Here is a 17,158-nt window from a genome sequence, read left to right as displayed (position 1 = left end):
AAATGCACGCATGCCTCTATCGTTGATATATCGATGGGGAAACTGGTTAACTTATAGGTACAGATACCTTTACGCAACATCCTTTGTTAATGATAGTAAATTGAATAATTTAAACATAGTTCAAAAATATAGTAATTTAGTCATGAAGGCATGTCTAAATATGTGTTTCCTAGTGCGCTTCCCTGCCGCGCGCACCTGCAGGCTGCTGCACCTGTCGCACGACGGAGTTTGGTGGACGGGACGAAACTTTGGGAGTGGGCTGGACTATTATTGAGCCTGGCAGGGGCGTAAGTTAGCAGCGTCTGGAAGTTCAGGAAGGAAATTAAAGTGTGTCAAACGCTGCCCTACCTCCCGAGGACAGGAATGGAATGCACCCGGAACTCCATCCTCATTGAAGCAGTCGCGGTACCTCAATTTGAGTGCTATTTACATGAATGGCCAAGTTGTACGGCACAATGATAAGGGAGATAGTGGAGAACAGTAGGATCCGACCACAGTAAGCCACTTTGTCCACTTGAAAATGGCGTCGCAGATGCCACTCCGTGCGAGCAAACTTTTAGACCTTGACATATGTGACCGCGGCGTGTGTTCCGACGAAGGCGAGAGCGGAGAGTTCGTCAACTCTGCGACGTCGCTCTCCGATGGCTACTCCGCTTTCCAGCAGTGGCGCGCCACCGACTCGGTGTCCGCCAACGGATTCCAACCAAGTGACACATCATCACCAACTCCCGTGCAACAGGTTCCGGACCTGCCCGGGATCCCCGGGACCGACACCGCAGACTGTGATGATTTTGAACTTTACGGGGATAATACGAGAGGGCCACGCGCGTCCATAGTGGACGGCTTGCTGGTGGAACTTTATGAGACGTACAGCGGTGGGAAGAGGGGTTACGTGGACAGTCTGGATAGCTCCACAGAGGCGTCAAGTTCGGAAGCATTCCTGGGTCGCAGTAACACGGGATCAAACTTCCTGCAGGAGTTACAGGAGAAACATACGAGGCGACACCAGATGAACTATTTGGCACAAAAAGGTAAAGTCGTCATATGTGTTACAGTGTCTTAAAACAATGCCAAAGAAAGGAAGTTCATTAAAGTTTCTGATTATTTTTAGTCGCAGTCCCACTCCTGATATTATTTTGTCTTTATGATTATTTAATGACATGCATATTTTCAATTTTATATTTGATAGTGAGTATGTGGTACAGTGTGGTTACTTTATTTTGAAGTACTCCACTGAGGTAATTAGTAGTTCTGAGGACGACCTAGAGAGAGAGAGTTAGATGGAGGTTTGCTGATGCCTGATGGACAGAAACAGAAGCTTAAATATAAAAGGTCAAGACATTCCTGTTTGAACAGGATGTCTTTTCTTTTTGGTTTTGCTTTGTTTGGTTTGCTGATTTTATTGAGGATGCATTTCAGGGTGTGGAGATGACAGTTGATTGGGCTGCAACCAATGAGGATTTTTCATAGTTTCACAACTAATAATTTCTGTCTATAAAAAATCGTGAACAATGGCAAAAATACACATCACATTACCAGAACCCCAAATAGATCTTGCTTTCCTCAATCTGTAAGCTGAACATATTTCTTTCTATTTAGTCCGGCTTAAAGGTTTAATTGATTTATCAAATCAGTCAATATTTATGTCGATCAATCAGCTGGTTCATAACATATTGAGAAAGTGTGACAATAACAAAGGTGCATCTGGAAGTTACTGGTGACTTTCTTTATATACGTAATAAATAACTTCATCGTTCATATTGCTTTTATTCATTGCATTTATCTCTGGTGTTTCTGAGTGTGGTGTCTAGACAATCACAACTTCCATCGTTTTTCTTTTTCCATTTTTGGTTTTGTTCAAACCAGTACCATTTTGTTATTGAACTGGTTTGAAACCAATACATAAACTAATCAAGCTGCAGGCGCACAGTTCAGGTTGGAGGAGTGACATGGCTGTTTATCTGTTAACAGATTCAGGTTAGGGCCACAGTGAAGGGAGCCGGTCCAACAGGAAGACTAGGCAGGGAAGGCGTTACATATGACTGGTGTGTGTGCGTGTGCGTGTGCGCGTGCACGTGCGTGTAAGTTATATTTTATTTTGTCATAAATAAGAGGAAAAGCGTGGATTCGTTGATATGCGCACACTCCCAGCTGAATATTCTGGATTCGCTCCCCAATTTCTTGTGTCACAGCCCCCTCGATCAGTATTACCCACCCCTACCTGCTCCACTGAGCTGTCCCTATCAAGTCGCTTCGGATACTAGTGCTGGTTATTGTTGTAATGTTGGGAACAGGCTAAGTGATTTTTCTTTGGAAAGATGAGAATGCAAGCGGAGGTTTGTCCATTTAGATAAGAGCTGAGATTATCAGATTGAACAGAGAAGACCCATTCGATTGGTCCCATCCAAGACCAAACTAATTGATCAATTAGAAGCGATACAGGTCTGTTGGCTGCGGTCTGTTTCGCCCGCAGCATGGAAAAACAAAGAGTCTCTGGAGGCCATTATGTCATGCTTTGCTGCACACCGAACACGCCCCATGATAACATCTGAATGCATGGTGACCCGGTATTAACAGATTGTGGTTCTCATGAGAGGTGAACGGACAGGAAGTGCAAGTGTTTTGTGTTTACTAGTGTTGGGAAGACTGATGTATTCCTAGGGAAGCAAATAAAAAGAAAACGTCAAGCATTTCATCGTATGAATAAAACCGATTCTTTGTCTTCCTTTTTCCGCCATGTTCGGATTAGATAATGTTAAATGGACTGCATTTATAGAGCGCTTTTCTAACTAGTGGACGCTCAAAGCGCTTTACAATATTCCCTCACATTCACCCATTCATACGTATTCAAACACCGATGGAGCTGTCAACCATGCAAGGTGCCTTGCTCAGGGACACCTCAACACTCAGCTAGGAGGAGCGGGGGATTGAACTAGCAACCTTTCGATTAACAGCCAACCCCCTCTACCACCCGAGCCCCATGCCGCCCTAGATCACGTCTCAATTAGAATCGTTGTCTTTTTGATCCGGTGTATTCCGCCCTCACTCCCCATCCTGTCCCCCTGTAGCCCCGGGGGAGCTGTGTTCCATCATCCAGGAGGTGAAGTACCGCACGGGGCTGCAGTCGGCCAAGCTGCTGCGGCAGCTGAAGAGGCGCGACCGGCTCCGCCACAAACGGCTGAAGAACTGCGACATCATCACAGCCTGCCTGCAGGCCGTCTCACAGAAACGACGTAAGGGAAACGTGACACGGTGGAGTTTGGGTAACGCCCCCCCCCCCCCCCCCCCCACCCCCCCCCCCCCCCCTCTACCGTCCAGATGAGTCATCACAAACGCGATGTTATGAATGGACGTGCTCCTGAGGAGTGTTTGCACTTGTTGGTCTCATTCATGCAGTCTGAGCTCTGCTTCTGTGAGACAGATTTATTTTTTCGACATTTGGCTGTCACTGAAAAATATTCTAATTCCTGAGTTGATATGCTTTTGAATTGTGGGAAGCTGTCGGGGTACAGATGACTGTTGGCAGATTCCACTCGCCAGACTTCAAGATCCACAATATTCTCTGTTCTTATTTTGTCAGTAATCCTATATCAGTTTCATCACTATTGTTGTTATATAGTAGACTTTGTATACATGTACAGAGTCATGTCAATAAGGTGGCGGTATTGGGGTTAGGGGCCAGGCATCTTGCTCAAGAATGCCTACAGACTACAGACTGCAGACTTTGGGGATCAAACCCAGTATATTTTGGTGGGAGTCGAACATCTTAGCCAGTGCTACTGTCCTGCCCCCAGTCGATCTAATTGTAAAAATATATTCTTGTATGTCGTCCAAAACTGCTACTTTTAAGTAGTAATTTAATTGTAACTGTAGACGTATATAATAATGCAATTTAGGTTCTACCAAATGGGGATAATTACATTTAAATGAGAAAATAATGGAACGGACAGTCTGATGTTCCATCTCAATTCCTTGGTCCCCTCAATCACAAATTACAGGCATTAAAAAAATTAGAAAAAACGATTTTCTCTGCTCCAGATGCTCATAAAGCCCATCCGGTCTCTTGTCTACGCCATTACCTCATTCTCCCCTCCATCTCTCCCTCTCTCTCTCCTCCCCGCATCACTCTCCATCCCTACCGCATCGCCTCCTTTCCACCCACACCCCACCCCGAGTAGTGACGACAAAACGGAGGTGTGCGCTTCTCAGATCCCGCCGCCTTGCAGGGATCTTGATTTACTCGTCGGAAAGGGGAAACAACCGATTTCACTTAATCGCTGTCGATTTTTTGGATGACATGGTCTGTGAGCGATCTGGAGGGACTCCATTGAATAACGATGTTTGACGTTAAAACAACCACGAAGAGAAGCAGTGATCACATCTATTAATCGACATTTGCGTTGATCGATTTCGCCTATAAAAACAGTGAGGAATGGAGGCGTCTTCCAGTAAGAAAAACATCCTACTATAAAACACCAAAAAGTCGCGTAACGTGGACCACAGAGGACACATTGGATGGTGGATCGTGCACACACCGTAACCGATGAGGCAGGAGCGCTTCATCCCCGCGGGACGGCGGTCCAGGGCGTACGTGCGGTCTCGGCAGCAGGCGGGCTCGGGGTCCGGAGGTGTGGGGAACGTCATCAGCAATGTCCTCAAGAAACGCAACGGCATCTCCCGCAGCGCGCCCCGGCTGCTGTGCACGCTGGAGCCAGGTGACTGAGGAGGAGAACGCGTGTGTGTCCCGTGTGCGTGCGTCTATTCATGTTGTAGGTTTAGTGCCTGTAGTTTGAACGTCAATGTCGTCATGCCTCCCGTTTGAATTTGGATTTGTAATGTTGTTTTTTTAGTATCCTGAACTAACAATACAGTCATGACCCAGCCGGACCTGGCCGTTTAAACTGGATTTTGTTAATGTGCTCTACATCTTGATATGAAACTGGTAACGTTAGCCTGGTCGCATGCAGGCTACTTATAATAACAGTTATAATGGGCACACGTTCCATGATCGTACCTCGATGATGGGGAGATGACCTTTTTTATTTTGGTGAAGATCCAAGCATGCAGAGGAAGCACTCAACCGGAAATCGGGATCATTAACGATGTTCCTTTAGTAGTGCTGCAAGCGCAACGGAAGTGCATGATGAAGGCAACTCATTTATGAATCTGAGTCAGCAATGCCCCCCTTGGACCATCTCAATGGATCTTAGCTGACGATATAATTTTGCCACATGTTTAACCCTACACGGTGGTCCCGTCTAGCCAAGTAGCTGAGCTGTCCTGTCGCATGGCTCTAATCTGGGAAAGGGAAGTAGGAGGGCTTTCTGTGGTAATCCTGCTCTAGCTCCCAGTGTAAACATGAGCCACACACCGGTGTCCAACGGCACAATATGACGCAGAACAACGCCGCCGAGACGTCTAGTCTAGAATACCCAGGTTAATTGACTACAGAAAATTATAATGGTGTTTTGGGGGTTTAAATGCCCCTTCAAAGATTGTCTTAGTTGGTTGGATGACTATAAGGAGACTGAGATAAAATGGTTGGCTGGCAAGCACGCAACAATGTTAGGAGGACTTTGGCCAAAGTGGCTTTTCTTCTTAACTTGGAATGACATTTTTAATTTCCGTTGAGTTTTGGGAGATTTGTCCGTGAGTTGTGGATGATTGAGTGATTTAGCAGATGTCGTGCGCGCCAGTCCTCCGACGATTGAATTGCGAAATCAGTAAAGGACAGCGATGGGACCCAATCCCTATAGGGATGCTTTGCAATATCGTCTTCCTGGAAAAACGCTTCAGGGGCCCAGATGAACATTTGAATACCCCGAAAAGGGATTTTTACTCTAATTTGCTGGAGACATTCAGATGTCTCTAAGCTGTGACCCAGATCTATGTTTCTGGCGAGTGTTTGGGTGCTTTGGGATTTGAATGTGCATGACAGTTAATCTCATAATGTTTAGTGCATTCAGGCAATGCTACTTGATATTATTGTAGGGAGAAACCGAAACCTGCACAAACGGCAATCCTTTTAGAATATGTTATGCATATTTCATAAAGGAAAATAAAATGGCTACATCACAGAGCCACTGTCTGAGCTGTGTCGTTCAAGGGGAAGACCACATATGGTCCTTTGATGAAAGAAGTGCGACGGGTGTTCCTGATTATTACCAAGATAATGACCAGACGGACCTGTTGTTTACTTTACAGGAGTCGACACTCGGCTCAAATTCTCCATTGAACCATCACTGGGCAAAAATGGATTCCAGCAAGTGAGTTTTTATTTATTTATCATGGCTGGTCTTGGCCAGTCGTTGAAATATTATATTCTCGTAAAAAAATGGCCCCCATGACATAAATGTGTGTGTGTGTGTGTGTGTGTGTGTGTGTGTGTGTGTGTGTGTGTGTGTGTGTGTGTGTGTGTGTGTGTGTGTGTGTGTGTGTGTGTGTGTGTGTGTGTGTGTGTGTGTGTGTTCTCAGTGGTACGATGCCCTCAAATCCGTGGCCAGGCTGCCAACAGGAATCCCTAAGGAGTGGAGGAAAAGGGTAAATTACACACAACAAAAGAAACGCAAATGCACACAACACAAATCAACTCTCTTGCTGCGTCTTCAGGATACATTACATGGCAAACTCTTTGGGCTTTTCTCCATTGTCTGCTGTGTGAAGTATTTAACTCATGTGGCTTTAAGGCCTTTCTATTATTTTGACTGTTAAAATGAGCCCTTTATAACCATATCGTAAACCAGTGCCTATCACACTATTTTTACTCTTTCGTTATACTGCGCTAATCGAACACATTTAACCGTGGATAAAGGATTACAGGTGCTGCAGATAAAATTTGAGAGCTGTACAGAGAAAAGCACATTAGAGCAACGTTTTGAAATAAACAGCCCCAATTTCTTTAAATGTTAACACATTTTCCAAAGGATATCATTAAAAAATAAGGACCTTTTTGCGTGTGTTGTACAAAATGTTGTATTCATCTCCTGACTTGGCCACATTGAGTCATTCCCAAAGCATTTATACTGTGCTGCATAAAACGCACTAACTCCAAACATTAATAATATTCCCATCTGCAGGTATGGCTGACCCTGGCCGACCACTACCTGCACAGCATCTCCATCGACTGGGAGAAGACGCTGCGCTTTGCCTTCAACGAGCGCAGCAACCCTGACGATGACTCCCTGGGCATCCAAATCGTCAAGGTAACGCTTTGTGTTCCTCAAGGATTAAGGTGTAAGTGCTAGGGTGCGTGGGAGGATGTTGTTGGGAGGACCGTTGTAAGACGCATACTTAAAAGCCCAAAAAACAAACAAACAAACACAAATATTGGAACAGTGTTACCGCACTGCAAATAGAAGGACTCCTTTCTAATGTATACAGAAAATGTATCACACTGTTGTTGGACTACTAGGTGGGTTGTATAATTGTATACACACTATAATTAATAACAATGCAAGTATTTTATGTACACTCAACTGTGAGTCTATACCAAACCATGACTTGCGCTCAGAAATCTGTGTGATTAACAACAATGTTGCCCATAGGGGGGCACTATCCATGTCTGCTGATGACCCTAAGAACCTGCCTGTCGGTAGCAGACGCTAACAGCTAGTCATTGGCCCTTGAGTTAACAGAGACCCAGTGGCTTCCTATCGTTTTATTAAGCCTTCTGTTTGTTTGGGAAGCTCTTTGTGAGGGTTGCTATGGAGATCCTCCTCGCTGTAATCAATGGATCTCCAACGCACCTGCTGGGTGTTTTCACCTGAATGGGGCATAGCTCTTGTCGTGTACAACACGCTTGGCCTTGACGTGTCTGTGACGGAGACAAGATGGAGGATGTTTGCTAGCCACTCAGCGTTAGTTCGGCTCTGCCCGCGTCACGGAAAGCCAGTTCCAGCTATTGTTTTTCTCTCTCTGTGCTAATACGTCACGATCAGCGGCGTGCTGGTGTGTGGTTTCCAAATTAACATGAGAGTGTCTCCTGTCAGTCGTTCAGTTGTAAGGAACCATTATTACTCAGCTCAACTCCACCCGTGACATGATGAATCGTCCAATAATTTACTTCATGGGGTAATTCAGAAGGATGAACCATTTTAAGTTACACAGTGTTGATTCTTTATGTGCAGCATTGATTGTTGTTGACCTGTTACATCTTCATGCATTAGTTTCTGATCATTATCCGCTGGTCGAACATGCATAAGGTACTATGAAGTAATACTAGTATATGCAGTAATGTACACAATCCATGATATGAAATTTCTAGTTTCCTCTATCTAGTGATGATAATTCAATAGATGTTAAGCTTTATTTCCAACAATTCTGAACGTATTAATACAAACAAAATAATATTGGCATACCTTATTATCTGTTCTCAGGACTTGCACAGGACCGGCTGCAGTTCCTACTGTGGCCAGGAGGGGGAGCAGGACCGAGTGGTGCTGAAGAGGGTGCTGCTGGCCTACGCCCGCTGGAATAAAACCGTGGGCTACTGCCAAGGCTTCAACGTGCTGGCAGCACTCATACTGGAGGTCACAGAGGGCAGCGAGAGCGACGCACTGAAGGTACACAGACACACACAGACACACACTCACAGTAACTATGATCGGAATGCATACATGCATACAAATGCCAAATATGACCCATTTCTCTCTTTCTGAATTCAGGTGATGATTTATCTAATTGACAAGGTGTTGCCAGAGAACTATTTTGCCAACAACCTGCAGGCACTTTCAGGTATTCACATTCTCTGCCCTAGCTGCAAATTGTATTAATGTCTCAAAGCCTTTCATCTTACTGTGTGTGTGTGTGTGTGTGTGTGTGTGTGTGTGTGTGTGTGTGTGTGTGTGTGTGTGTGTTCAGTGGACATGGCTGTCTTCAGGGACCTGCTTCGGCTGAAGTTGCCCAGGCTGTCCCAGCACCTCCACCATCTGCAGAAGGCTGCCAACAAGGAAGCTGGAGGTGTGTGTTTGTGTGTGTGTGATAAGGTCCCTGCCTTTACCCTCTGTTTGACTGGGCATTCTCTAGCACAGCTGTGAAACAGAAGTGGGTTGGAGGTCAACACTCACACTGTTGCTGTTTAAATGGTAGAATCACCCTGGCTACACTGGCAGGAATGTGTGGCTTTAATTCTATAATGGTGACGGGGGAGGGGGGTAGACATTCTAGAAACATCAATCACGCTGCTGTGAGTCCTAAAATATCCTCTATATCTCGACATCAAATATTCATTTTAATAAATGTTATAATATGAAGGCTCATAATGTATATGTGGGTCGTGTTGGTCTTGCAGCAAATTGAGATGTAAAATATGTTTTTGTTACATAATGACACGGCCACTTTAGCTTCACTAGCCTGAGCCTCTTTCTTTCTTTCTTTCTTTCTTTCTTTCTTTCTTTCTTTCTTTCTTTCCCCGTTCCCTCTCTCTCTCTCCCCGTTCCCTCTCCCATGTCCCTCCACCCCCAGGGAGCTACGAGCCCCCGCTGACCAACGTGTTCACCATGCAGTGGTTCCTCACCATGTTCGCCACCTGCCTGCCCCCCCACACGGTGCTGAAGATCTGGGACTCGGTGTTCTTCGAGGGCTCCGAGGTGCTGCTCCGCGTAGCCCTGGCCATCTGGGAGAGGCTGGGAGAGTGAGTCCATTAGGAGCCATTTTTGTAGTTCTTCTGTAGTTATTTTGTAGTTTCTCCAGGGCTTTTTGTTTATTTTTCAGATAGCCTTGGTCGTTCATTTTACTCGGTGGCTGATGGATACCATTTTTGTGCTTTGTTGGGCTTATTTAAAAGGGTTAATAAAAAAATATGATATATGATACTCTAGTCCAATAAATTAACTGAGGTGGAGAAAAAAAAAAGATCACATTGGTTTAAATAAATTAAGCTCCACACAATCTCAAAAAATCGGAGTGTCTTTGTCGCAAACACCCTCCACCAACTCTCTCACTATCCTCTCTCTCTTTGTCCCGCTGTCTCCCTTCGTCTCTCTCTCCTATCAGGAGGATAGAGTATTGCCAGTCTGCGGATGAGTTCTACAGCACCATGGGGTGTCTCACCCAGGAGATGCTTGAGCACAGCCACATCCACTCAACAGACCTCATGCAGGTACAGCCGACTCGCTATTGGCTCCTACATTGTAGTCATGGTGCTCTGTAGCAAATCGACACCACAGATGGTGCAGTACTGGATCCAGTCTTTCTTATGGCATTTTTAGAAGGCTACAGGTTTCAATGTGGCCTAGTTTGTTTATAACGTCTCATTATACCACCTCGTGGTAGGGATACCAGCTAATGCAGCTTTAAAATATGCAAATGATCTACTAATGATGTATTTTTTTCCCTTTTTTGTTTTCATCCTCTCCTCCCCCTTCTTGTTTATCTTCTCGTCTCCCCTTCTCGCTCCTCCTCTCCTCCCCTTCTCACTCCTCTGTCTCCCTCTCCTCCTCCCACCTCCCCTTCGCACTCCTCTATCTCCACATCCCCTCCTGTCCTCTGCTCTCTCTCCCCCCTCCCCCCCCTTCTCCCCCTCTCCCCTCCCCCAGGAGGTGTACTCCATGGCGGTATTCCCCTTTCCCCAGCTGGCGGAGCTGAGGGAGAAGTACACGTACAACATCACCCCCTTCCCGACCTCCGGCAGGTCCAACAGCAGGTCTGTTCCCCCCCTCCCCCTAAGCACCCGCACAACCCGGAAGGCGAGACGCTTTGGTGTATAGGCGGTTTGGACCTGTCACTCATATTACTGTTTGCATTATGAGTCGGGTTTGGAAACCACTTCCTGTTCATATAACCTCCCCGGCTCTCTAAGTAGATATCGAGTATTGCTTTTTTTCCATTGTAAATGTATTATGAGTCAGTTGCTCTCGTTGTAAAGGGTGTGTGAGATTTACAAAATGTAACAAATAATAATGATCACTGTAATATTGTAATATATTGTAGTATATATATTGTAATATATTGTTCAGTGAATTTAATATCATGGCATGTTATTCCATTTGTAATGCATACTGTTGATGTTTTGCATTAATTAGTATTTGCTAATTAAACAGACTAGCTGTGTTTTAAAGGGGGCGCTGGCGCTCATTGCTCAGCCACTGAATGTGTCTTTATCTTTATTGTAACGTTCACATTTGAGGGGGTCCGCGAAAGGTTAACATGACGATTTAGAGGTCAAAAGGTTGTCTCGCATTGTTGGTCTTTACTGGAGCTAGTGGCGATGATGAAGATGACTACGTTTCCTCACAGTGGGGCTCCTAATATGGAGATAGTGATGATGAGGATGTGTTTTCCCTGTTGGCGGATGTCGTAGTGGTGTTGATGATGTAGTTTCTTCACAGCGGGGGACTTGGCAGCTTAGAGAGCGATGATGACGCTGACATGGATGATGAAGACTCTATAGTGACGGCCCTTGGGTGTTTGGGGCCCCTGGGTGGGCTGCTGGCCCCCGAGGTGCAGAGGTACCAGAAACACCTCAAAGGTCAGCACACACACACACACACACACACACACACACACACACACACACACACACACACACACACACACACACACACACACACACACACACACACACACACACACACACACCCCTCTACCTTTTTGTCTATTCAAGCATGTTTGCCGATTTTCTTTTAAGCCATGAGCTGCAGTTAAAGAAATCAATACAGCCACGTGTGCATGTACGTCGTGATGCACTGTGATCCAAACACAAAAGCAGAATTTAATCACTTGAGGACAATAACCAGGAGGAACACAAAGAACAATGGACCCCACCCCCTTGACCGTAGGTTTTTGATGAGCAAGCAGTTCCTTCCTTTTGCAGATCTCTATGAAAAAAAACCCTGTAATGATCTCATTTAAGACCCTATTCTTTGAGAAACTTGCACACTGCAGCTGTAACGATTCACCAAGCAGAAGTGAACTCTGTGTTACAGTGGGAAGCATCATGCCTCAGGCGGTCCACGTATAACCTTCTGCTGCCTCAGCATATAGCCTGTGAATGGTTTGACACATCTTCATTTCTATGCTGTTTATACCTGAATGGCCTCCCAGGGCCCAACATTTAAATGTTTGACTTTAACAGCTGTACCCTTCACCCTAACAGAAGTGTTATTTAGCCAACAGTGTTGGAAGTTGTAGTTTGGAGCCCTGGTGGTTCGGTATCTGAAGCTGTAGCCTCCGTACGACCTCTCCTGCGGTACATGTCAGGAAAAGAGGCAAACATACAGTATACACCAGATGCAGTGTGGATGCATCTTATTGTGTCATTTGTACCAGTTATCCAAGATCCATACCTCGTTTTACTTCACGCACACCAAGGTTTTTTTGTAAAACTTTTACAGCACAATAAAAAAATGTAATTGACCTCTGACTGATAGTATCCACCCTGACGTCGCTAGACCCCCATAGACCACCAGCACCTCACGCCCGACCCACTCTCTCCGTCCCACAGATCAGCACGGGGGGCAGGGGAACATCGCCGAGCTGAGCCCCGGCGCGGTGGGGGCCGGCGGCGGCGGGCTCGTCGGCCCCGGCTCGGCAGGAAGGGGAGGAGCCGCCCGCGGACGGAGGCAGAAGGAGCAGCAGCAGGCGGCGGTCAACGGCATGATGACGGAGCGCATGAGCACGGACATCGGCGCGCTGAAGAGGCAGTACGCACGCATCAAGCGGCGGCAGCAGCAGCAGGCCATGCAGCTCTGCATCCGCACGGGTGGGTGTGGGGGGGGGGGGGGGGGGGGGGCTAGCTGTTAGCACCTCAGGGGGCTAGCTGTTAGCGCCTCGGGGGCTAGCTGTTAGCGCCTTGGGGGCTAGCTGTTACGTGTGTCACGTGTGGGTTCAACACGGGTTCGAAGGCACGTGTAGGTTCAACGGCACGGTGAAATCGGGCCATTGTGGAAAAGGTTTCAGCTGTCAGTAAGCACAGTCGGCAGTAAGAGCGCTGAACGGCGCTGGTCACATAAAGATCAAATAAGAAAAACACTTAAATAGGAGGAGATGACACTATGGAAATTAGGATTTCATTGTGTTGGGTATCAATCCTGGTACAATAGCAGCAGTCAAACTAAATACTCCTGCTGCTACTACTACTACTCCTACTAGTGCGCCAGCGATGGCATGGGCACGTGCATGTGCACGTGAACAATTGTCAGGCAGGGTAGTCTTGTGGGAGATAAGTCATGTTCATGTTCAGTCATCCATGCATTTCAGTTGTGGACCATCCTAACTATCTGTTGTTGGTTTCTGTTATAATAAATATTCCTTAATATTTTAATTTGAAAGGCTTGTATACACATATGCCTGCACACAGTATAGTATACTTTGAGAGAGGAGCACACATGAATTTATACACACAAATGTAAACTGCAGCAGATTATAAGTGACTAACCATTGGTTGGTTTGTGACCCTCAGGGCCTGAAATGAGAATGTCCCCAGCAACAGGGGTTTCTCAGGAACCCCCCCAGCTATCCACTAATGGTACAAACCGTCGCACCAATCACAATGGGGATAAACCAATCAGGGATGAGAAATGAGGGATGTCCAGCAGGGCATGACCGCTTCGTCCAATAACTCTTGATTGCTTTCATTCACTCAATCATTACTAATGACATTAATAACTACCGTCAGTATTTCTACCACTGATAAAGGGGTACCATTACATTATTTTCTAATATAAGGGAACTGCTTCATGAACTTTTGAAATAGTCTTCAACCTGGAAGAAAAAGTGAAACCATTTATTCAATTTTTCCAAATAATACAAATCTGTCAATGGTCCAACTTTTCTTTGAGTTACTTTCGGGGGAAACGGGAGTCGCATCTTTTCTATCACAACACACATATGAAGCAGTTCAATCTCGTATTAGAAACCCTAGCGTAACGGTTCCACTTTAAAGAAGAGACTGACGGCAGAGTCTCCGAGCGTCTAATTAACACCTGGGAAGCTTTGCTGTGGGTGCATCTCCTTCAAAGTCACGTAGGACATGCACCACTGGAGACAGGGAGGGCATTCTGAAACGAGGCTAAACCTATTAAAACTGGGATTGTGCTCTTAATGAAGAACAGAGATCCCCAGGAAATGAATAGTAAACAACTGCAGGGGGAATCCGGCTACAAGGTCGTTGTGGTCGTAGTTACAATGATAATCCTGCACAAATGTAGGCATTGAATGTGAGCAAATGGCTCCAGTGGTCATGTACAAAGTGACTTTGATCATGTGCTATGAGAATTTTTTCCTTTGATTCCTCGTCGATGTAAAATACTACTTTTTTTTTTTTTATAGCCCTGTGTTTCCATGGTTTTTTTCCTCCTTTCTTCGACTTGAAGTACTTTGTAAACCCTCTGTCATCTCCCGGGATCCTCTCAGCTCTTGCATTATGAAACTACACTGGCACCGCTGTTCTTATTCCCAAATACTTCCCTCCGTGCAACTGATCTGCCTGAATGGACTGGTGCTCTTTGTTAATGGGATTTGCGTTTGAGAGGATGTGCGTTTCCCAGCGGATAAGTGCAAATCCTTCCGATGTATATACCCCTTTGTTGTCTCGTCTATGGATAGTAAAAAGAAATGGGATCTATTTTTTTAAAACAACATGCCGTCTAGTGAATGAATATATCGGCCCAATCCCATTTCTACCCCTTACCCCTTACCCTTACCCCTTCAAAACAAGGGGGAGGGGTAAGGGGAAGGGGTAAGGGGTAGAAATGGGATTGGGCCATCATTTCCCTTTGACTCATTTCACCGTATGTGTTCATATTGAACAGACCTTCTCTATCCATGTATGTTTAACCTTCATGATGAGTCATTCATTGTGTTAAATCGTTCCCTCCCGTCTCCCAGACAAGTGTCCAGCCACCAGCGTGCTGGCCTCCCAGCTGAACCCCTCCTCCCCCGTGGTCAACCACCTCCTCCTGGGGAGGAAGCCCCGCGCCGCCCCCCGGAGCTCCAGGACCCCCGGCGCCGGCGCCCCCCCCATCGGCCTGGGCCTGCCCTGCACGCTGGGGGGCGCCGAGGGCGGTGGGTCGCCGTGGCGCGCGCACGTACGTGCACACCGCCGGAGCCTGGCCCGCGCACGTGCCCAGCTGGGCTTCGTGGACTCGGAGGAGCTGGAGGAGGACGAGGGAGAGGAGGAGGAGGAGGTGAAGAGGAGGTCCAGGAGAAAAGATGGCGGAGACGAGAAGAGGAGGAGCAAGACGGAGCGGGGGGGTGAAGGGCTGGAGGAGGGTGGGGTTGATGAGGAGGAAGATAAGGAGGAGGAGGAGGAGGGGGAGAACAGCCGACCTACCTCGCTCTCTCCTGGCTGCCCGCTCCCCGGGGGGGAGGGGGAGGAGGCGGAGCCTGCAGAAGGAGAGGGGGGAGTCGAGGAGCGCCTCGGCTCGCTCGACCTGGCGTCCCACGCTGCCGGTCCCCTGAGCCCGGCCGACGTCCACCCCACCGCGCCCCAGGGACCCCCAGCCCAGGTGCCCATCCTGCGCCCCCCGCCGCCCCACCTGGCTCGCCGACGCAAGGGGTCCGACTCCTCCAGCGATGGGCCCGCCGCCAGCGCCCCGCTGGCCCCGACCCCGGCCCCCTGCTCCTCCTCCACCATGTCCTCCTCCCCCTCCACGCCCACCCTCTCCTCCCGCCCCTCCAGCGGCAGGGCTCCCCTCCCCTCCTCGCCGTCCACCCCGGACCTGAGCTCCTCCTCCTCCCCCTCCGGTGGCTCCTCCTCCTCCTCCTCCACCGGCCACAAACTGCCCCTCTTCTCCCCGTTCCCCTGCGTCAAGCAGCCCCGCAAGTCGGCGGCGGCCCGCAACCTGGGCCTGTACGGGCCCACGTCCCGCACGCCCACCGTGCACTTCCCCCAGCTCAGCCGCGTCGCCGCCGCCTCCGCCACCTCCCTCTCCAGCACCACCACCGCCGCCACCAGCAGCAGGAGGCGCTGACGGAGCACCCCCGACGGAGCCGACCGACTGAACCGAAGGGGAGGAAACGACCGTTTACCGGCTCTGCTTGAAAAGAGGCGCAGCCCCGAGGAAGTCGGAAGCCACGATGTTATCGGACGGGCGAGTAAAGGAGGGCCGACGCCAGGTCGCCATGCTGGCTCTTGGTTACCATGGCAACATGCAAAGCGGGAAGAGTCATCCCCATGGTTATCACACTTAATGTCCCTGCACACGCGCAACGCAACACACAGACGGGAGAAATGTAAACCAGGCTAAAGATATGTGGGATTGAGCTACTCTTCATCTGTACTCTTGTATATCGTTCCATCTTCAACTCTTGAGGATGCGAATAGAACCGCTCATGTATGGCAAGTATTTACAGAACTTCACGCAGCTTTGAATTAGTCACAAAGTGACTGTATGTGTGTGTGTTTATTTATAAACAGCTCATATCATTGACTGGAATGAAATCCATGTGGGCATTACAGGTGTTTTGAAAGCACCTGGATTTTTTTCAAGGATTTGTCATTGTTTCATCTTCAAAGGAAATGCACTGCCTAAGTCAGTAAACCAAACAGTAGTTGTTGATATTAAGGCAGACCCGAGACATGTTTGCCTCCAAAAACATCAAAGCCAAATATTGAAAATATCTGTGTATGGGTGTTATGTATAAGGGCCAACGGCCATAATAGATATTCATTCTCTTGTCAGATTTTGCATACTAGCAAAATGCTTTATTTCTTTCAATGATTGACTACATAATATGGTAACCTTTAAAAATAAGGGGACAATAATGAATCGTTAATTTACAATAGTTAATGCAGTTAACTAATGGATGCCTAAGTGTTTCTGAAACTAGGGGATTATTTAATGGAGTTATGGTTAACCATGACCCCTATGCTAATAATTTATACTAATGCTTATTATTGCAATAACTAATGTTAATTAATGGTTCATTTCTGTAGCCTTATATATAGCGTTATATTTATGTGTATGATTTTTCTTTGTACATTTGTTTTTATTTGCCCTACCTGAATGCGTAAGAGATAAGGTGTTCGTGTGTGTGCGAGAGAGAGAGCGCGTGTGAACGTCTGATCACTTTGAAGGAGATCCTGCAACACTAAATGCTCTGTTCACTAAAGGTTCAGGGATTGACCTGGAACAAACACACACACACACAAGCACAGCTTGACCGCAACCCCCAATAAACAAAACATGAATGTAAAATAATCTCTAAATGTGTCTCT

At 47.2% G+C, this 17,158-nt stretch overlaps 1 protein-coding gene across 5 annotated transcripts; it reads left to right on the top strand.

Moving 5' to 3' along the window:
• Positions 1-237: 237 nt before the first annotated feature.
• On the top strand, positions 238-17,141 carry tbc1d30 (TBC1 domain family, member 30). Of its 5 annotated transcripts, XM_030342239.1 has the most exons (15): positions 239-1,031; positions 3,069-3,233; positions 6,205-6,266; positions 6,475-6,540; positions 7,077-7,202; positions 8,376-8,561; positions 8,664-8,733; positions 8,860-8,958; positions 9,463-9,631; positions 9,994-10,099; positions 10,536-10,642; positions 11,328-11,467; positions 12,443-12,700; positions 13,400-13,465; positions 14,827-17,141. In XM_030342239.1, exons 1-15 carry the CDS (start codon positions 521-523, stop codon positions 15,909-15,911), a joined length of 3,216 nt encoding a protein of 1,071 aa, XP_030198099.1. In that variant the 5' UTR covers positions 239-520; the 3' UTR covers positions 15,912-17,141. The 5 variants fall into 5 exon arrangements, with proteins under 5 accessions (XP_030198100.1, XP_030198099.1, XP_030198103.1 ...); XM_030342240.1 differs by lacking the exon at positions 13,400-13,465 and having other exon boundaries at positions 238-1,031; XM_030342241.1 differs by lacking the exons at positions 239-1,031; positions 3,069-3,233 and adding an exon at positions 3,988-4,715.
• The last annotated feature ends 17 nt before the right edge of the window (positions 17,142-17,158 follow it).

Source organism: Gadus morhua, chromosome 19 (genome assembly GCF_902167405.1).
Source record: "Gadus morhua chromosome 19, gadMor3.0, whole genome shotgun sequence".
Lineage (NCBI taxonomy): Eukaryota > Metazoa > Chordata > Actinopteri > Gadiformes > Gadidae > Gadus > Gadus morhua.
This window is presented reverse-complemented; position numbering and strand designations above follow the sequence as displayed.

Coding starts and splice junctions, on each gene's coding strand:
- tbc1d30 (XM_030342239.1), top strand. CDS start 521: ATGGCGTCGCAGATGCCACTCCGTGCGAGCAAACTTTTAGACCTTGAC. Junction 10,643..11,327: donor TCCGGCAGGTCCAACAGCAG/GTCTGTTCCCCC, acceptor GTTTCTTCACAG/CGGGGGACTTGGCAGCTTAG. Junction 13,466..14,826: donor CCCCCAGCTATCCACTAATG/GTACAAACCGTC, acceptor CCCGTCTCCCAG/ACAAGTGTCCAGCCACCAGC.